Source organism: Puma concolor, chromosome A3 (assembly GCF_028749965.1).
Source record: "Puma concolor isolate L17-30 chromosome A3, mPumCon1.1.hap2, whole genome shotgun sequence".
NCBI classification, from domain to species: Eukaryota; Metazoa; Chordata; class Mammalia; order Carnivora; family Felidae; genus Puma; species Puma concolor.
Genome location: NC_141669.1, coordinates 55,561,698 through 55,583,613, shown reverse-complemented (window position 1 = coordinate 55,583,613; position 21,916 = coordinate 55,561,698). Strand labels below are relative to the sequence as shown.

General features: G+C 39.5%; 1 protein-coding gene and 1 long non-coding RNA gene across 5 annotated transcripts in view; one reads left to right on the top strand and one right to left on the bottom strand.

Moving 5' to 3' along the window:
- Positions 1–21,916, top strand: part of LOC147582461 (uncharacterized) — a 60,395-nt gene that overhangs the window by 7,825 nt on the left and 30,654 nt on the right. Inside the window, exons 3-4 of one of the 4 annotated variants that reach the window (XR_015249147.1) lie at positions 8,055–9,086; positions 15,669–20,644. Coding sequence is in view for 1 of the 4 variants with exons in the window: in XM_086700975.1 (XP_086557101.1) it covers positions 15,907–16,044 (138 nt within the window). In the remaining 3 variants the exon portion in view is untranslated. Of the gene's footprint in view, positions 1–8,054; positions 9,206–15,668; positions 20,645–21,916 lie in introns of those variants that run through there. The other 3 variants (XR_015249145.1, XR_015249146.1, XM_086700975.1) reach the window with 3 other exon arrangements.
- On the bottom strand, positions 1,854–17,904 carry LOC147582462 (uncharacterized). The gene is made up of 3 exons (XR_015249148.1): positions 17,200–17,904; positions 14,137–14,222; positions 1,854–2,008 (listed from the first exon to the last, which is right to left on the bottom strand). It is a non-coding gene; the product is annotated as an uncharacterized LOC147582462 (long non-coding RNA).

The following is a 21,916-nucleotide window of genomic DNA, read 5'->3' as shown; positions in this document are numbered from 1 at the left end:
TTACATAGGCAAAAAGAAGTCACAACACAGGCCCATACCCAATTATAACGTGGTTCCCCAAACATGCTTATGTTAATTTTTTTCAGATTGTCACAAAAGATTAGACCATTAAAAATGCTAATTCTCACAGAATTTGAGTCCAGGAAAATTTGTCTTCGGACCCCAACTTGAGACACATTGCTTTAAGAGTTTGGGGGGGGGGGGCGGTGACTGGCTGACTTAGTCCGTAGAGCATGCAACTCTTGATCTCAGGGTCATGAGTTCAAGCCCCATATTGGGCATAAAGCTTAGTTAAAAAAAAAAAAAAAAGTAGACAAAACTCAGTGTGGTATAATGGTACAAAGCATAACTATGAAGTTAGAATTCCAGGTGGTAACCTTAGCACAGAACTTCTGGCTGTGTGAACTTCTACAAGTTACTTTTCCTCTCTGTGCTTTAGTTCCCTCACCTGTAAAAGGAGATGATAATTGTAACATCCTCATAATTGGTTTGCAGGATTAGATGAGATAATCTATAAAAAGAAGGTAAAATTGCACCTGGCACTTGGTTCTTCCTACTCTGCCTTAGTGCTATATACACAGCCAGTCTTATGCCAAAGAGGAGGAAGCTGATTAAATTAAGTATTATAGAGCCTTTAAGATCCACTTACTTTGTTATTCTTTAAAGGTTTTACAGAGCTTCTGATAACACTATTTTTGCTTTTCTTCACACAGTGGGCAGCTCCCTTCCTATCCACACTATCCCTTTAGTTCCCAAGAGGAAGCTATGTTATATGCAGATAAAAGTACCAATTCATTTCTGGCTCAATTCAATCATAATCATATTGTCAACTTTACAAGATGTTAATTACGGAATAAGAGACAATTGGTTGTGTTTTACGAGGCTGTGCTGACATGCCTAGTATGCCCAAGTGAGTGAGCCAGGAGGTTGAAATGCAAGTGCTTTGGGCCGCTCCTCACTGTGCATTAATGGCTCAATTAAACACACCTTAAGGGAGCATTTCTTATTCCATTGTGGATGTTTAGTAATTTGTTTTGTTTGGAGATTTTGCCCTGAGCCAGTCCTCTGAGGCTGAAGGAATTCTAAAGCTGTATTTCCAAACATGTTCCAATGTTACCTGGAAAATCTTTCACTGCAGTCTGTGGCCTTGATTCTTCTCAAGACCACTGAGGAGCAGGGTCATTTTTTTTTTTTTTTTTTTTTTTTTTTTTCCAACGTTTATTTTTATTTTTGGGACAGAGAGAGACAGAGCATGAACGGGGGAGGGGCAGAAAGAGAGAGACACAGAATCGGAAACAGGCTCCAGACTCTGAGCCATCAGCCCAGAGCCTGACGCGGGGCTCGAACTCACGGACCACGAGATCATGACCTGGCTGAAGTCGGACGCTTAACCGACTGCGCCACCCAGGCGCCCCGGAGCAGGGTCATTTTTAAAGCACCTCCACAACCACCCTTATAACTGATTTGTACCAAACAAACACACTTGAAGAAATGCTAGAGTGTCTTATTTCTTCACAAAGGATCCCATCTCTACTATTTCAGTCAACATTTATGTGAACATTTTCCCACTTTTCTTTGCTCTCTAGAGCATCATTGGTTCAGATCTCATGGCTGAAGTTCACACAGAGATTCACTATAGTCTTTTTTTTTTTAATATAAAGCAACAGAAAAATATAGTTCCAGGTTAATGTTTCCAATATCGGCTCCTTTTTAAAATTAATAGCTACATAATCAAATCAAAATGTCATTTTTAAGGAGAAAAAAATAGTGTGAAGTTCTTGTGATCTTAAATAATTGTGTTCACTACTTAATAAGTATTTGGACTTGAAACTTTTCCTTACCTGTCATGTGTAATTGTCGCTCTGTCTTAACCGTGGCATCACACTCTGTTCCGGATTCCTCACCCTTCTTCAAGAAACAGGAGGGGACATTCACAGTAGAAAAGACTTCTTGACTTTGCCCTATATTCTCCACCCCTCTAGAAGGGGACAATGTTGAAGTGTCAGTACTAAAAGCAAAACATAAAATAGATGTTTGAAACAGCAAAAATAAGATGTTTAAGAAGCATAATTAGAAGCAATGACTCCACAGTACTTCTAGTTCCCTCAAAGTCATTAGTCCTTAAAGCTTGATAACTACACAAAGAACCCACCAGATATGGCAAAGAACCAGAATCTCACATATTAACTCACATCAAGCCCTCACATAACCTTTAAGAGCCTTATTCTTGGCATCTCATTTATTGAGCACTGACTATAAGCAGAATCTTCTGCTACAATACCCTGTGTGGTGAGAAGCATGGAAATGCTTTGCAAATGTCCTCTTTCCTTCTCTGATATTCACAAAACAAGATGATAAATCCATCTTGGTTCCACTCTTGCAACTTGTCTCCAAGGGACCCTCAGGAATATGTTCTGTTTTTCTCAGTGGTTCTTCAGAGTTCCCATCTCTTCAAGCTTTAGTGTCTAAGTCCTGCAAGTGGTTGCTTGAAAAACCTGATCATTTCATTTCTACCTAAGAACTAAAAATATCTTCACCGGTTATAAACCCAAACCTGTTGAGTCAATGGCTAGATTAACTAGCCCCATCAATAGAATATCATGCTTCATTTCAATATACTTTCTAAAAAGCTGTTTTCTTTTCACTTGGAAGTCTATCATAAAAATATATATATAATAATCTTGAAAAGAAAGAAAATTAACTGGACAATTGACCAGGATATATTATAAAAATAGGTAGAGTAAAATTTGTTTAGAGAAAAAGTATTCTGTATTTAGAAAAGAGAACAAACACCCCATTTGTCTCATTTGATTTTCTTTCAAGGTCTAGTAAAATTCTCTAAAGAACATAGTTGTTTTGTTTTTTCTGCAACAGAACAATAGGTAGCCCACAAAGTTAATATTCATGCATACAGTTTATTATAAAGGAAGCTTTAAACATTGCCATCACCATTTTGTGGATTGAAAAACCTAGCCACATACAATTTAGATCCTATGACCTGTCCTTAGTCAAAATGCATAATACTAAAACGACTTCTTCCCAAGGGCAAAATGCATTCCACTTAGTGCTCTGTACTGCTCTTTCTGGTAGATTTTCTGGAACGCACACATCTAGGCAGCTCAGAGTCCCAAATCCTAGACGATTAAATGCATCCTTTACTTAAGTAGTAGACAAATGCACATGAACTTCTATTTACCGCTGGACCACAAATTAAAAATAAAAGAAAAAGGAGAAAAAGGAAGAAAACATTTGGATATGTCTAGCTTTGGCAATTCAATTAATATTAGAATTATTCTTCATCTACCCATATACCACTTAGTCCCTTAGGTCCTTTTTCTCTTCTTTCTTTCTGTTCTTTTTTCAAGAAATAAACTCAAAATAGCTCATCACAATAGCAATGACTACGTGGTTGGGAAGAAGGAGCCCAAGTTTGATGTTGCTTTGTTTTTAACAGAATGGAAAAAAAAATCCTAAACCCAAACCTTGTAATTCAACCCAACTTGTTGCTACCCTCTGATTAAAGCATTTTGTAAAATAACAGATAGGAAGCTGAGATGTGCATTGAGATAAAGATGGTTAACATAGATCAAAAGGAATTGTACATATGTCAGTTAGATTAAGTGACAGGATGTGGGGAAGTGGTAGGTCCCATATCCAGTTACTTTATGCACAAGTACATTTGCTGAATACAGGTACTCTAATAGGCTAGCCACACATAGACGGAAACCAGGGAGATTAATAGTAAGCAATCTATAATGGTTAGAGTGTTTGTTCTGGTATGGATCCAAGACCACATTTCTCCTAATTAGTAATATTACTGTAATTTTTTATAACTGTCTATCTTGCCCTGCTCAGAATAGTAAATTATCTTTGAATCTTTCATCTGACATTTCTGAGGGGGTCAGCCTTATGTTGTGAGTACTCTATATACCACATACATAAACTTAGTAATTATAGATATTTCCCCAACCAATTAGAAGGAAAAATATTTAAAATATTCTCCTCCGGCCCCTAAAAAATTCTATCTAGGGCATTCTAGGAGACAAAAGGGACAAGTAATATAAAATAATGTCAAAATCAATGGAGCCCAGAAAAGAATATTTAGTTGATTTTGAGGTGAAGTGGGATTGGGGAGAAGAGAGGATAAGAAGCAGGAATAGTTTACTTGCTAAGTAAAATGGAAAAGTCATACAAGGATTATTTTTCTGGAAGGGTGAGTTACAATAGATGAGTATTGCTCAAGACCACAGTTAATGCCACATATTTCTTTGGGGTGCCATTCATATATTACTATTCATAATGAAGGTGATCTTGGCTCATCAAGGCCAGGCTATAAATCAGAGAAATTAAAAACCCATGTTAGGGAAATTCTATGGGGTTTAATAAATGAATTGCTTCCTTACTTAATGTAGTCACTAAGATCTAAAATTCTAGACCTGGAAAGGCCTTCTTGTTTAACTTTATGAGACCTTACTAACCCCAGTTTAGTTATAAACAAATCAAATCACCCGTTAGCTAAAACAATTGCATGCCCTTAATAATCCAACAGGCCAGGACTAGGATGAGGGGAGTGAGGCACTTGCCTCAGGCACAAATTTAAAAGGGGCCAGGTGAAGGAGTTGCCAAAGCCTCAGTAGTCAAGATAAATAATATTTCAACTTTGTATACCCAAATCCCTTCCCTGTTGAATCCTATCTTTATTTAAAATTTTGTTATATTGTTCATCATAGATTTTTTTTTGCATTGACTTTGTTTTTTTTTTAAATATTATTTATCTTGATAACTGATATTTTTTGGGACTTAAATTTTGTACCCTAAGGCAACTACTTAACTCACCTCACACTAGTCCTGGACCTGTAAACCCATTCCACTATTTATATAATTTCAGACTCAGAAATTTCTTTCTTACGTCTAACTGAGGGTTTCTCAAACTTGGCACTATTGGACATTTTGGGGCCAGATAATTCTTTGTTGTGGCGACTGTCCTGTGAATTATAGGATGTTTAGCAGCATCCCTGGCTTCTACCCACTAGATGCCAGTAACGCCTCCCTTCCCTTTCCACCAAAAATGTCTCCAAATTAATCCTGGTTCAAAACCATTAATCATCCCAAAGTCTCTCATGCTAAAAACCACCGCATATCTTCCTGTTATGTCCTCAGTAAAGATAGAAAGCAGCTTTTCATCATCCTGTAAATAACTCCATGAGATTCTTTGCTTTGTAGAGTGTGTGTTTACTTTATAATCTGATTAGAGTGATGATAATCATGTTAGTATGTCTAGACTTACCAAGGTCAAACCTCTGGCCTCTGTAAGGTTTATTTGTGTCTAGTATCTGACATCTCAGTGGGCCACTTGCCAATCTGAAGCAGTAGCTTCTTCCAGAAGTTCCAAGATGTCTTGTAATTATAACCCCTTTGTCAAACTGCAAACTCAGCTCCCTCATTGAATTAGGACAGAGAGATTAGTTACACCCAGCCACATTTCATTCTCTTCAAAGTGAATTTCATTTTGGAATTTATCAATAATCTTTATGTAAGCTATCATATCTTCTTCCATATCAGAAACTAAGATTCTAATGAGTCAGATTATATTAAATAATTCAGCAATTCAACTTCCTCTGTGATCTTAGTTTCATAAGTACTACAGTTTGGGGAAGCCATTTTGCATGTAATGAGCAGGAAAGATATTTAGTATTTTTTCTTATTATTATTCAAAAGCTAAATTCATTACAAATGTTTTAGAATTAGACCTGGAAATCAGAGTTAGACCTGGACATCAAATTTACTTGGAAGGTAAAAATCCATTTCTGGATTCTAGTATAGTAGCAACATACTGAAAATTCCCCATGCAATTCATCCATGCAAACTGCAGTATGAATCATAAATAGGTAGTCAGATAGATGAGCTAGAAATCATTCTTCCCAATGATACACAATCTGCCACCTTCATCCTCTACTCAGTTGAACTTTCATAAAATTCTGGACACATGTGGGATTTTTTTTTCCAGGTAGGAATATAGGAACCTATATGCAAGACAATGGGTTTGGATATTATACCAGCCAAGTGTCTTGGCTACAAGCAACAGAAACTAACTCTGGCTGACTTAGTGGGGAAAAAAGGGGGAAAAAAGATTATATATATTTGTTACTGAGTTATTAAATAATTCAAGGACATTCCAAAAAGATTTGAACCAGGCTAGAAAAGGAGACCAAACAAGGGAGCTAGGCAGCAAGTGGATCCCAGCCAAGAGCACACCACTTAACCAATGTGGTGAGGAATCCACCACCACCGCCCCTACCACTGAACAACAAACAGATGCTGCAGGTCACCCAGTAGCCACAGACACTGGATTTGGATGGCACTCCTCCTGCTACCACCATTTCGATGCCTCTGGATTCTCCACTGTCTCTGTCTCTTTATGTCACCAGCTCCCAGTTCAAAGTCACCAGCAGGTGCATCTGTTTTGTCAAGCCTGGGTCAAGTGCCTGCATCCTAGCTGCAAAGGAGGCTGGGACAATGTCTGAACTTTTCAGCTTTTAAAGTGGCAGGCAGGCAGCCAAGAAAATAACAGCTATCCATTATAGATCTGATATAAGGTGGTAACTAATAGTAACAGATGAAATCTTGGGCTCTGGAGTCGGATTATCTGAATCTGAATTTACGCTCTATTACTAGCTACGTGACCTTGGGCAAATTACTTAAATCCTTAATCATTTCTATTTCCTCACCTTTACGACAGACCCTTGTGAGGCTTAAATAAAAACATCCATGTAAAATTGCCTAGCATGGTATATGTTACATAGTACTTCTATATATTTATATTCATGTGTGTGTATGTATGCCAGTATGCAACACTGAAAACAAAGATAGAGCTTTCTCTACCTCTATTTACTTCCTCCTTTTATAAACATCTACCAAATACTAAGACAATATTTAACATATCTCAGACTTTTCATTTAGTTTAATGCAGGACAAGGTAACTAAACTTAACTTTGATTTCCCCTACCCCTCCACTTAAAGCATACATGATCTAGCAGAGCAAAACGAATGAAAAAATCATCATAATCCAACATATGCTAGAGAGCATAAAAATGGAAATTCAAAGAAGGACAAGATTAGTTTTGTCTGGGGAGCTAGGAAAGTCATTATAGAAGGAACTTGACAGGGAACGTGAAGAACAGATAATGAACTTCTTTAGACAGTAGAGGGAGGACTTCTGCCAGGCAGTGAGAATACTCTCAGCACAGCTGTGTAAGTGCATGGTCTGCCTGGGAAAGGGGAAGAGTTGGTAAGGACAAGAGCAAGGGATTGGATTGATGGGAAGGTAGAAATAAAGATGTACTGAGAAAGACAGACTAGGGCCATATTGTTAAAACCATACCAGACCTGACCAAAGGCCCTGGCAATGTGTCACATCATTGAGATCAGTATCTTAGGTGATTCTTTATTCCTGGTAACATTTTTATTTCATTATGTAGAACTAAATCAACTAAGGCTGACTTAAGCAAAACAATGGAATAGGCAGAGTTTGTCCCACACTTTCCTTTTGTTGAGTCTCCCTTTCCCTCTTAACCTCTATCCCAGGTCCCCAGGGCCATTTGGAAAGTCTCTGCCTGTACATCACAACCTATGTGATGCTGCCAGAGGCTTTAAGCCTTTACTAGTGCTCCCAGCTCCATGCCTTGTCATTCTTCTTCCTTCCCCACACTTGTCAGAGCCCCGGTTTCTGTTTAATTGACAAGACTGAGAATGTGCTAAACAGATAAGCCAGTTTCAACTGCAGTTCTGGTCCACAGCTCTTCCTCATAACACATTGCCCTAATAGTTGCAGTGGGCCCCCAGAAACAATAGGAGCAGTTCTCCACCTTCAGTTTCCGTTAGCTGCTAGATCTACATTTTCCCAACCTCTCCATCTCCCACCCCCAGCCACAGTTAGAGCATCTGCTCTAATAAGGACAGAAGCTCTTTTATAGCCCACAAAATTTGTAGGAAAGCTCAAACAGGATTGTTCTAGAAAGTCTGATATGAGTGATTGCTTCCTCATTTCTTTTCAGGAAATAGAAGCAGCTCTGGGCTGAGGACTCAATCTGCTTTTCCTTTCTGGATGTAGAGTTTGGGCTCAATTTCTCCAAGAGCATTAACCCAGTAATCTGAGCTCAGTGGCTCCAGCATCCACATGACTGGAAACAGAAGGGTTTCGCCTCTTGCTGTTGGAGGGGTTTAACACACTGTGGAGCTTAGTGGATTTCTTTCAGGTTTTGTTTCAGCTGCCAAGAGCTCAGGGACTCAAGCATTTTAAAAAGCTCAAGGAATGTCAGAGAATTGAGAAGGGACCCAGGGAATTGGTGTTTGCTGAGCTCTTGCTGGTGTGCCTGGGATGGAGAACAAGGAGGCCTAAGAGATGTGGCCCATCCTGAAGATCTGGCTGAGAGGGCTTTGTGCTGCAGGTCTAGCCTCTTTAGTAATCTTCTCTGGTAAGACACAAGGGATGGATAAAAATGAGCAATTATACTTGAGACAGATCCGTTCCTTCAGTGGCAATATATTTTCCTCACATGCTTTTCTCTTCACAGCAAGCAAATGCATGTGGAGCCAGTGACTATGAAGTCGGTCATATTAAATTTACTCAGTTTTCTTCAAGTCTTCAAGCGTGAAGCGTTGCAAACCTTCATATGTACACTAGGGAAAGAAAGGAAGAAAAAAAAGAACTCCACCGCAAGGCCTAAGGAAAAGGCTGTGGAAAGAAAACAGCAAGATAAAGCAACACAATTTCAAATCTTAATCTCCTGAAATGGTGTCTTTAAAGCCGCACTTTCCACATTTCTGAGTGGAGCCCGTCAAAACTCCGTGTCAAATCGTGTTATAACCTTGCTTCTTATCTGTTTGTGATAGCTTTCAAGGGCCAGTAATTCCCCCATATGTGGCAGAAAAGTTGATAGTAGAGATTTGCGCACTTGACTAAGCTTCCTGCATTGCTTTTTGTGCAGTGCTGGTGAAGGACAGAGATTTGTTCTCCCTTTCAGAACTAAACATGCAACTGCCAACGACACAGTCAAGAAGCAAACCAGAATCACTCACTTGGTCAGGTAATCTACAGAACGATGACTTAATATTATATATACTCTCTTCTTTTGTCCAGTAAAACACATAGATAGGTAGAATGCCCCTGCCTTTTTTCAAGTAAAAATTAACAGACAAGACCCCATTATTGAGGGAGTGCTTTTTGGTACCCTCTCCCCAGATGCCCTCCTTTGGCACACCTGTCCCATCACCAGAGGTGGCCTGTAGTTCTGGGTGCCAGCTGGCTCCTGGGGTGAAGACAGTGCCAGGGGCTCAGGAAAGGAAACCATAACAGCGGTGGAGACCATAATGGCTGTGGAAAGAGGGTGTCATCTGCCTTGGGAAGGGTGGGAGACAACTCACTTTATTTCCTTCTCTATCCACCTAGTGGCACTGACTTCCTGAGGCTTAAACAGGAAGAAGCAGGTGTGACTAGATCTGAGAGATCATGACCTGAGCCAAAGTAGGATGTTCAACCAACTGAGCCACCCAGGCGCCCCTAGTTTTCTTTTTTTGTTTTTTGTTGTTGTTGTTGTTTTTAATAAAGAACAGCTTTCTTTATTTAGATAGACAACTTTCTGAAACAAAACCAAAATTAGTTCCTCTTGGCAAACTAATATACTTTCTTGTATTAGGCATGATATCTATTGTTCCCTTTTTTCCTTGACTGTCCAGAGACTCAAAGCTGTATTTTGTGCTTCCCTTTGATTTTTTAAGTTGTTGTTTTTGTTTTTTTAATAAGCTCTATGCCCAGCGTGGTGCTTGAACTCATGACCTTGAGATCAAGAGTCATATGCTCTACCGACTGAGCCAGCTAGGCACCTTCCTTTGATTTTTTGACACAGTGATCTCCCACTCCTTCCCATCCCTTTCCTCTCCTAACACACATACACACACACTTACCTGGTAATCTATAAAGATGTAGCATAGATAACGTGTGTAATACTGATTAAATATTTCAGAATTCTTAAATTCTTAAGTATTAATATGTGCCAAGGTCCTATTTTTTATTTTCTTCTGTTTTATGTATTTTCATCTAAAACCTACTGGATGTCTGAACTCAGTAGAAAGAACCATTATATAAATTCTAAATTCTGTGAATTCTGAAGGTATCCTAATTCTAAAACATGTTATTCTCATTTTAAGGACCTAAAGTATTTCCCCTTTAAAGTTTTTTGGTTTTGTTTATGGTTTTGTTTTTCTTTCTTTTTTCCCCCCCCCACTCACTACCATCTCTGTCTGCAAGCCAAGATTATGAAAAGAGATGATATACTTTAGGAAGGGGCCATAGATTCAAAATTAATCTCTACCAAAGTTAATTCCTGCATAAATTAAGATGAATATGTTTTCCAACACCATAAATTAAATGTAATAGGTATAAATAAAACATGAACTCAGGTTTCCTCATTTATAACTTCAGATCTATGACACTTCAGCATGGAAAAGGGCAAAGTTGGTTTTGTTTTTTCTCTTTTTTTTAGAGCTGTTGGGTTAGCCATCTCAAAGATTGTAGTAGATATTGTAAAATCAAATAGAGTTCCTCTCTATGGCTGAAAAAGCTAATAATCAGAAGCCCACAGAAAAATTCCTTCTGCATACCTATGCAAAATATGATGACCCTCTTCCTGGGACCAGCAAACCAGTAGAATTGCCAGGGAAGATTTGAGAATGGAGTGGAGAGGAACCCACAGCTCTGGGGATTAGGAGATTTGTTCTGCATGAAGCACATGGCCAGCTGTTGGCTTCAGGTTATTCTATGGCTACAATTCAGTTCTTGGAGAATCCATGAGGAGGGATGAAAATAAGATGTCAGGAGATCTAGTCGAGAACTAACATGTAGTGGGCATTGGGGTGCACCTCATCACCTTTACTTGGCCAGTATACCCACTCATCAGCAGTGTGAATGTCCCCTGCTAACAGCCTTGCCTGGGAAATTATGCCCCATCCACCCTCCCACCAAGGCTAGGGCAGCCCACAGCCAATGAGAGCACAAGGGGCCAGCCTCCTCCTCCCTGTTCTGTCTTGAGGCTTATACTCCAGCACTACGTTGTCCAAATGCAGTAGACATTAGCAGTATGTAGCTCTTTAAATTAAATTAAATTAAAAATTAAGTTTGTCAGTTATGCTAGCCACATTTCAAATGCTCGATGGCTATATGTAGCTAGTGGTAACTATACTGGGCAGTGCCAATTACATAGAACATTCCCAACATAGCAGTAACTTTTATTGGACAGCATGGCTCCAGAGACTACCCACCATGGATCAGGCCAAGGTTAGATTTCACCTAGGCAATGCTCATGCTCAGATCTCTCCCCTTCCTTATCCTGCTTCCTTGTCTTCCTGCCTCTAATTATCTACCTACCTAAAGAGCACTGCCTTAGTAAATCATGTGTACCCAAGTCCCTGTGTCAAGCTCTGCTTCTAAGGAATTCTATCCAAGACACCATTTATATTGATTTCAGCTTTAGGCTCACTGTAACCAGCTAAACATTTATATATGGAAGGCTTAGATTTCCTTATCTTAAAAGATATCTTAAAAGATATGCCTGTATGCTTGTTTTCTAAATAAGGACTCATAGTGTCAGTGGGCCAGGTTTTCATAAAAGGAAAAGGGCTCTGGGAATGAAATGAAGTAGTCTTAAATCCCTCAAGATTGTGACTGAGGACTGAGTCTCTGCAGGCGGCATACAATGCTCAGATTGGGGGTGGAGGCTCGCTGAGGAGTTCTGATAGATTTGAACACTAAGTGCCATTGTTGTGAAAGCAGAATACCTGACTGAAGGTAGAAGACAAGCCATGGTCTCAATGTCAACTTTTACATCCTTAACAGGAACTAAATGTTAAATAGAGAATATTAATTGATCCCCTCCCTGTTATTTACCAGAGCTTGTTCTATGTCACCTGTCATGCACCATTGCCTCCACTTAAGTCTTCCCTTTGAGTCTGCAAAGGGGTGGTTTCTTCTTCCTATTTCAGCACTGCTCTGTCCAGTAGAAATACAACGCAAGTCACACATGTAATTTAAATTTTTCTGGTAGTCACATTTTTTTAAAAAAAAGAAACACAGGGTTCTGGGGTGGCTCAGTCGGTTAAGCATCCAACTTTGGCTCAGGTAATGATCTCTGGGTTTGTGGGTTCGAGCTCCACTTCTGGCTCTGTGCTGACAGCTTGGAGCCTGAAGCCTGCTTCGGATTCTGTGTCTCACTCGCTCTCTCTGCCCCTCCTCGACTCGTGCTCTGTGTGTGTCTCTCTCTCAAAAACAAACATTAAAAATTAAAAAAAAAAAAAGAAACAGGTGAATTTAATTTTAACAGAAGATTTTACTTAGCCCCAATATATCCAAAATATTATCATTTCAACATTTAATCAGTAGAAAACTTATTAATGAGGGGTGCCTGCGTGGCTCAGTTAAGCATCTGATTGTGGATTTCAGCTCGGGTTATGATCTCATGGCTCATGAGATCGAGCCCCTCATCAGGCTCTGTGCTGACAGCACAAAGAGTGCTTGGGAATCTCTCTCTTCTTCTCTGTCTCCTCCCCTGCACTCATGTGTGCTCTCTCTCTCTCTCTCAAAATAAACTTTAAAAAAACTTATTAATGAGACGTATTACATTCTTTTTTTTCATATTAAGCCTTCAAGATCCAGTGTGCAGTTTGCACTTATACTACATCTCATTTTGGATTGGCTTTTTCAATTGCCTTTAGATTTTGTGCATATATTATCTATATAAAATTAAAGTATTACTTTAAAAAAAAACTTTAATGTTTATTTGAGAGAGAGAGAGAGAGAGAGACAGAGTGCAAATGGGGGAAAGGCAGAGAAAGAGGGAGACACAGAATCCGAAGCAGACTCCAGGCTCTGAGCTGTCAGCACAGAGCTTGACACAGGGCTCCAACCCACAAGCTGTGAGATCATGACCTGAGCCAAAGTCAGACACTTAACCGACTGAGTCACCCAGGCGCCCCTTTAAATTACTACTTTTTAAATGAGATTTTTTTTTTAACGTTTATTTATTTTTGAGACAGAGAGAGACAGAGCATGAACAGGGGAGGAGCAGAGAGAGAGGGAGACACAGAATCTGAAACAGGCTCCAGGCTCTGAGCTGTCAGCACAGAGCCCGAAGCGGGGCTCGAACTCACAGACCGTGAGATCATGACCTGAGCCAAAGTCGGACACTCGACCGACCAAGCCACCCAGGCGCCCCTAAATGAGATTAAGAACAAAATTATTTAGGGGCGCCTGGGTGGCTCAGTCGGTTAAGTGTCTGACTCTTGATTTCAGCTCAGGTCATGATCCCAGGGTTGTGGGATCAAGCCACACATCAGGCTCCATGTCGGGCTCTTCACTGGGTGTGGAGCCTGCTTGAGATTCTCCCTCTCCCTGTCTCAAGCTCTCTCTGTTTCTCTCTCTCTCTCAAAAATAAATAAAAATTAAAAAAAAAAAAAAGAACAAAATAGTTTAGAACAAAAGCTTCCAAACAATTGAACACAGTTGTCGGCCTTGCAGGTCAGTTGTAATGACCAAATATAATTATTCACGTTGATGCCCTGTACAGTCTGACACTTAGTAGGTATGAAATAAATCATATATAGGCTTGAAGTAAAATGTTAAAACTTACAGCTACCCTCATTAAGGTTTAAGAGACCCAATTTAATAACTAATTGGTTTAAAATCTAATTGGTTTAAGATTTTCCAACTGCATTGATACTTTTCTTTGGAAGGAGCATGATGGTGGGGGTTGGGGGTAGGGGAAGAGAATTAGTGGGAAGAGAGGGCTGGGCTGGAACTCTTTTGTCACCAACCTAGTATCCAGCCTGGGAATTTTTTTCAGAAAACTATATCTGTCAATAAAGGCTAGGTTTGTCAGTGGAAAGAAGGAAGAAGTAGGTAGAGCAAGTGAGGTTAAACAAGCAAGAAGAGCAGTATATAACTACCAATTATCTGGACAAAGAAATGTCCTAGTCACCAGCCCAGGAGAAATGTAATCTGGACAGGACATTAATGCAATCTCCTCCTACGGAAAGAGTAATAGAGAGGCTCTTAATTCTGTTTGCAACACGGTGAACAACACTTACCTCGTTGCAAGTATCCTCCCCGATCCATGTTACAATGGCCCTAGGTGTGGAGCAGCCTCACACCTGTAGAGTGTGGTTCTTTCTGCCTGTAGATAGGACCATAGGGGCATGGAAATAAATACATTTTTCAAAAGATGTGGTCTGAGACCACACAAAATGCAATATATTCAGAAATTGGTAGTGATAAGATAAACTTGTAAACAGATGTTCCCTTTTCAAAAAATACGCTCAGTTGTGTTTTCAAGTGAAATATTTCTAAATTTAAAGCAATGAGTCCAATTTTTAATTTGAAAAAGATACAATACTCCATTTTCCACCTGTTTCTCAGACCTTTTGAACAGCCTTTGGACTTCCTGGAATGTATGTATTATATTTTGTTCAGATTAACAGTTTGATCCTTTGCTTTAATTGAAAGGTTATTTCACCTAAAACCACATCAGCTTATTATTTGAAAAGGTAAGTAACATGCTGTCTAAAAGTAAGCTTATCCTGGGCTGCCTGAATGGCTCAGTTGGTTAAGCATCCAATTCTTGATCTCAGCTCAGGTCTTGATCTCAGGGTTGTGAGTTCAAGCCCCAAGTTGAAGCCTACTTTAAAAAAAAAAAAAAAAAAAAAAAAGGTAAGTTTATCCTGTAATTCCTGACTGGACACATATCCTATAGAGCTACATGGTTCGAAATGCAGACTCCTGGGCCCCATCCCAGACCTACTAGAAGGGACTTTCTGGGAGGATAGAAATTTGCGTGAGTGGCTGAGCCTCTCTTCCAAATGATTCTTATATATGCCAAAGTTTGAGAAAAGGACCATAACAGAGAGGCCATGAAGGCTATTGCACAGCTGCCAACTAAGACAGATTCTGTGGGTCAACTGCAGTCCCTCACCTTTGATGGGCCTCAACTGAGTGGGCCAAGAACACCAACTCTGAAGGCAGATATGCTGGCTTGAATCTTGGCTCTACTGCTTTATAGCTGGGTCACCTCAGACAAGCTACTTAAACCCTTAACCTTTGTTTCCTCTTCTACAAAATAGGGTTAATGATTGACTTAACTTCTAGGTTGTAAGGCTTCAGGGAGGCAGAGTATAGTTAATTTTACATGTCAATTTGACTGGGCCATAGGATGCATATACAGATATTTGGTTAAACATTATTTCTAGGCATGTCTGTGAGGGTATTTCTGGATGAGATTAATATTTGAATAAGTGGGCTGAGTAGAGGAGATTGCCTTCCCCATTATGGGTAGGCATCAAGCCTGTTGAGGGTCTGACTAGACCAAAATATAGAGGAAGTGCAGATTTGCTCTCTGTGCTTGAACTGGTACATCCATCTTCTCCTGTCCAGTGACACTGATGCTCATGGTTCTCAAGCCTTCATGTTAGGACTGGAACTATACCATGGGCTTTTATGGGCCTCCAGCATGCCAGCTGCAGATCACAGGACTTCTCATTCTCCATAATCATGTGAGCCAGTCCCTCACAATAAAATCTCTTCCTATATATCTCTATTACTTCCTGTTGATTTTTTTTTTCTCTAGAGAACCCTGACGAATACAGACTTCAGCACATCTTTTAGGGGGATGCAGACCAACCCATTGCATGAAACAGTGGCAGTAGCCAAAGAAGACAAAAGTCTGAGAAAGAATTGGGAGCCAGCAGGCATGGACAGAAGGCCTACATTAGGCATCACGCCATGGATTGTATTTACTGAGTTAGGGGATTGGAGGAGAGTGAAGGCAGCTAGATATGAGCTTCTCTTTCCATCTTTGTTTCCAGCCAAGGAAACCAGCTGCAATTCCAGAGAACACAAAGGGAACCACTCCAAAACAGGTTGCAAAATGCCTAGTTCCTGAGCCAGATGCAAGCGGCCTGTGCTACACGAGAGCTAAAAAAAGAAGAAAGTGGAGGGAAAGGGTGAGTTTGTACTTATTTTTCTCCATTCCCTAAGGCACAATGAAACAGAACTTTCAGCTCAAGACTTTTGCTGCCAGGATTCTAGCAGGGTTTGTCAGACTGCCCTGATCAACTGTGCCTTCATTATTCCTCAGGGATCCCACTTCTGGAAGCATTTTCCACAGCCCATTCAGATCCTATCAGCATCCAAATCTCCCTAAAGGGATGCCTTTTTGTTTTATTTAGTCAGAGTTGAATGTCCTGGTTGCAACCCTAAGGATGCATCACTTATACATTAGTCATTCAGAGTTTTATAAAGAGCCAAACAGAACCATCCAAACACATTCTGAAGCAAAAGCCACATCTGCTGGGCCTTAACACAAAGAATATTCTGTCTCTTCATGCTTAGGATTCCCTTCTTGGCATCCATATGTGTGCTTTTAAATGCTCTGTCAGACAAGTTCTAGATGCTGCCCATGCTCATATTTGTATGTGGGAGTAGGGAGGAGAGGGTAAGGATTTGGGCATGAAAAAGGAGATGTACTGGGGAAGTAGAGGTGAAGCTGACTGGATTGCACACTGGCAGAGCTCAATTGCACACAGTGACCAAAATAAGAGTAATCACAATAACTGCTCCTTACATTTACTGAGCACTTAGTAAGTGCTCTACAAGCATTATCTTATACAAACCTCATAACAACTCTGGATGATAGGAACTATCATTGTCCTTATTTTAAGGGTGAGAATCCTGGGATTTAAGGGGTTAAGGGATTTACCTAAAGTCACACAACCAGTTAAGTAGTAGCACCAGGCCTGAAACCCAGGCAATCTGGCTTTGAGCCAGACCCTCACTATTTTTTTTATTTTGTTGTGTAATAATTGATGGATAAAGTGTATAAATAAGGCATGTATGTTACAAAGCATAATAATAACATAAGCCACCATGCAACTTTAAAGCTCCATCACTACCAATATCTTTGAAGTGACTTACTTGCTCCTTTTCATTCCATCTCCAGCCTAACTCCCTGAAGAAATCACCATTTTGTGTTTATCACCCTCTAGGCATGTAAAATAGCCTTTACCACATAGGTAGATATCCTTAAAATTATAGTTTTAGTGTGGATTTTGAGCTTTTAAAAAGTAGAATCATATTATACATAATCTCTCATGACTTACGTTTTTTAAAATTCAACATTATGTTTCTAGGGGCCCCTGGGTGGCTCAGTCAGTTGAGTGTCTGACTTCGGCTCAGGTCATGATCTCACAGTTCATGGGTTTGAGCCCAGCGTCAGGTTCTGTGCTGGAGCCTGGAGCCTGCTTCAGATTCTGTGTCTCCTTTTCTCTCTGCTCTTCCTCTGCTTACACTCTGTCTCTCAAAAATAAATAAATGTAAAAAAAATTTTCTTTCATTCAACATGTTTCTAAAATTCATCCCTATTGTGTCAGTTGACTGTGCTGTCATCGTTTTCACTGCTGGACTCCATTTGTGAAAATAGACCACAGTTTATTTGTACATTCTCCATTGAAGGGCATTTGGATTGTCTCCAGTTTCTGCTGTTGCAGACAATGCTATTATGAACATTTTTGAACTTGTCATCAAGTCCATATGTGCAAGAATTTCTCTAGGGTGTTGCAGAGTCAAATTATTTTCCGAAGTGTTTGCACCAGTCTACACTCTTCAGCCATATGTAGGAGTCCTTGTTCCACATTCTCACCAACACTAGGTATTGTCAGGCTTATTCGTGTTTGCTAAGATAGTGGGTGGGTAGTATCTCATTTGATTTCAACTTGTATTTGTATATCATTATATTATTATATTTGTATTATATTATTAATCATATCCAGATAATGTTTGTTCACATTTACCTCAGTTTAGCCTTCATGTTTGCCAGATATTTTTGCTTATCATTCCTGCTTATATTTCTGACTTTCCTACTGAGATAATTTTTCTTCTTCCTGAATGATATCCTTTAGAAATTCATTTAGTTAAGAACCATTCATTGTAAATTCTCTCATTCTTTGTACTCTGAAGATATCTTTATTTAGCTCTTGTTTTTAAAAAAATACCTTTCCTGAACTACAGTCTCATTTTGACAGTATGTTAATGAGCTGGAAGATATTCTATTGGTCTGTTTTCCCTTGTTGTTACTGAGAAGTCGACTGTCACCCCACTTGCCTTTCCTTTATAGGTGATCCTTTTTCTCCAGCTGTTTTTAAGATCTTTGGCATTTTGTGGAATCATACAAAAATGTGTGTAGGTGTAGATTTTTTTTTTTATTCTGCCTGCTATGTGTTGGTCTTCCTGTAACTGTGGATTCATGGCTTTCATCATATTTTATCACCTCAAACATTATCTCTCCTCTCTTGCCCTTTCTATCTTCCATACTGTTTAACTTATATGTCATCCTTCTCATCTCCCCATGTCTCTGCACAGTTTTACAGATAATTTCCTCAGCTCTTTTCTATAGCTTATCAATTCTTTTTTCAGCCATTTTTAATCTTCTGTTTAACCCATCCATTTGTTATTCATAAAAAGATTATAATTTTTCATTTCTGAAATGGATTCCATTTCTGATTTCTAGGTCATTGTTGATAGTCTCTTCCACACACATTTTTAACATGAAAATTTTTTATCTTTAAATTATATTTGAACTTTCTTTTAAGTGTTTCCAGAGGCACCTAGCTGCCTCAGTTGGGTCAGCATCCAACTCTTGATTTCAGCTCAGGTCATGATCTCAGGGTCATGGGATTGGGCCCCATGTTGGGCTCCATGGTGAGGGTGGAGCCTGCTTAGGATTTTCTCTCTCTCTCTCTCTCTCTCCCTCCCTCCTTGCCTCCCTCTCCCCCTCTCTCCTCCCCCTCCCTTTGCCTCTCTCACTCTCAAATAAAAATAAATAAAAATTAAAAATAAAGTGTTTACAGTATCTGATCATTACAACATCTGAACTCTTGAAGGAGCACTATATTTGGTTTTTGTTTCTTCTGACTCTTTTTATTAGTTTTCTATAACTGCTATAACAAATGATCACAAAACTAGTGATTTAAAACAGTGCAGGTTCATTCTCTGACATTTCTGGAAGCCAGAAGTCCAAAATCACTTGGTTAAAGCCAAGGTATTGAAAGGGCTGCTTTTTTCTGGATGCTCTAGGGCAGAATCGATTTCCTTCTCTTTTCTAGCTTCTGGAGGCTGCCCTCATTCCCTGGCTTGGGACCCCTGCCTTGCATCACTCCAGCCTCTTGCTTCCATCATGACATGTCCTACTTCTGTAGTCAAATCTCCTTCTTTCCTCTTATAAGGATACTTGTGATTGCATCTAAGGTCTACTTGGATAATCCAGGATAATTGCCCCATCTCAATCTTAATCTTAGTTTCCAGCTGCAAAGTCCCCTTTTTCGTGGTAATGTTCACAGGATCCAGGGATTGGGTCTGGGATATTTTGGGGGCCCATTTTTCAGCCTACTATATACTCATTATGTCAAAGACTGCTAGTGGTCAGTAAGTATCCATTCTTCCATTCCTTCCTAGGAATGAAAATACTAATTTTTAGCCATACTTATTGCCAGCCAGTTTAAACTCCCTAGTTTTTGTTTTGACATCCAGATGTGACCTTTGGGATTAGAATTTTGCCAATAAGTTCTAAGTGGAAGTGCTATGTACAACTTCCAAAATATGTTTTTAAAGAGAATAGTTATGCTTTTCTTGTCCTTCCTTCCATAATGGTCTGGAATGTGGATAGCTGGAGCTCCAGCAGCCACCTGGGATCACAAGAATAATGATCATAACCAAGATCTCAGAGGGTTCATGAACCATAAGAAAACAGGTCCCTGATGAATTTGTGATAAACCTTCCCTGAATACCTATTTCTTGGTTTGTTTAATATGAAAACAAATAAACACATGTTTCAGCCACCATTATTTGGGGTTTTTTGCCATGTGATGTTACATTTAGTTCTAAGTGATATAATCATTATGTCTTGTTTGGTAATTTTTTATTGTGATTTTTTTTTTTTTTTTTAGTTTTACATAATCTGTGAGAATCCTGTAAACCTGAATTAATGACACCCTTGTCCAAAATGGATTTGCATTTACTTATTCCTAGAGTCATGTGTACCACCAATAGGAGACAGCTTTAACCTTCTTAATGAGGGAATGGGCTCCAGCAGCAGGGTGACTTTAGCTTCCAGTCCCTGCATTTGTGACTGACATTGGCATTTATCTTCCAAATTTACAGTTTTCTTTCCTTTCTCGATCCTGGTTTTAGCTTACTATGCATGTTTGTATGTTATTCTTTTGCTTATTATCATTGGAAAGTTCCCTTTGTTTCTGGTGAGAGGTCAGTGTATTAAAAAGCATGTCGTCCCCTTGATGTAGCACCATTGCAGTACATCAGGATATCTTGTTCATCATCTTGCCAGGAACCACCCCAGTTTCATCATTAAAGCGTGCCACAGAGACCTTACATCTGATTGGCCTACCCAACATTTTGGTGAAAATTTGGTACAAGCAGAACTCTTCTGAAAACCAGATTGGTAACACTTTCTCTGACCATGGACTCCACTCATTTATTTGTTATCAGGGGTTCAGCTCACAGTCATTAACTATGATTCTCTCTTTTAGAGTTTCTGGCAGCTCGCTCTTTCTTTCTTTCTTTCTTTCTTTCTTTCTTTCTTTCTTTCTTTCTTTCTTTCTTTCTTTCTTCTTAATGTTTGTTTATTTTTGAGAGAGAGGGAGAGACAGAGTGTGAGCTGGGGAAGGAGCAGAGAGAGGGAGACTGAATCCGAAGCAGACTCCAGGCTCTGAGCTGTCAGCACAGAGCCTAACGTGGGGCTCAAACTCATGAACTATGAGATCATGATCTGGGCTGAAGTCAGATGCTTAACCAACAGCCACCCAAGCGCCCTAGTGGCAGCTCTTTCAAATAACACAGGCTCCTTCCTCTGTCCACAAAGATTTTGATACACCTCCAGAAATATATATAATAAAACTCTACTAGGGGCACCTGGGTGGCTCAGTTGGTTGAGCGTCCAACTCTTGATTTTTGCTCAGGCCATGATCTCACGGTTTGTGGGATCAAGCCCCATGTCGGGGCTCTTCTTGGGATTCATTCTCATCTTCTCTCTCTCTCTCCCTCCCTCCCTTGCCCATTCTATCTCAAAAAATAACTAAATACACATTTAAAAACTCTACTAATGAGATAATATTGCACTTATTATAATATGTGTAGTATTCTGCAACTTGCTTTTTAATTTAGTAATACCTCATATCCATGTCAGTACTTCTAGTCATCTTACTCTTTTTTCATAGCTCCATAATATCCCATAGTGTATATTATAGTTTCTTGGACAATTTGTTGATGGATATTTAGTTTGTTTCCAGTTTTTTTTTAGTGTTTATTTATTTTGAGAGAGAGAGAGAGAAAGAGTGGAGGAGGGACAGAGAGAAAGAGAGAATCCCAAGCAATCTCCACGGTGCCAGTGCAGAGTCCGATGTGGGACTTGATCTCATGAACCATGAGATCATGACCTGAGCTGAGGTCAAGAGTCAGACACTTAACCAACTGAGCCACTGAGGCACCCCCTGTTTCTAATTTTTTGATATTATAAATAGTGCTGTGCTATAATAAGCACATATATACATTTTTGTGTATTTACATATGTGAGAGTAAATATATATAAAGGACTTCTAAAAATAAAATTTTTAGGGTCATCTGTATGGCTCAGTCAGTTGAGTGTCCAACTCTTGATTTCAGCTCAGGTCATGATCCCAGGGTCATGATATCAAGCCCCGCAACAGGCTCTGCACTGAGCATGGAGTCTGCGTAAGATTTTCTCTTTCTCTCTCTCGCTCTTTCTCTCTTTCTCCCTCTTGCACTCTCTCTCTCTAAAAAATGCAT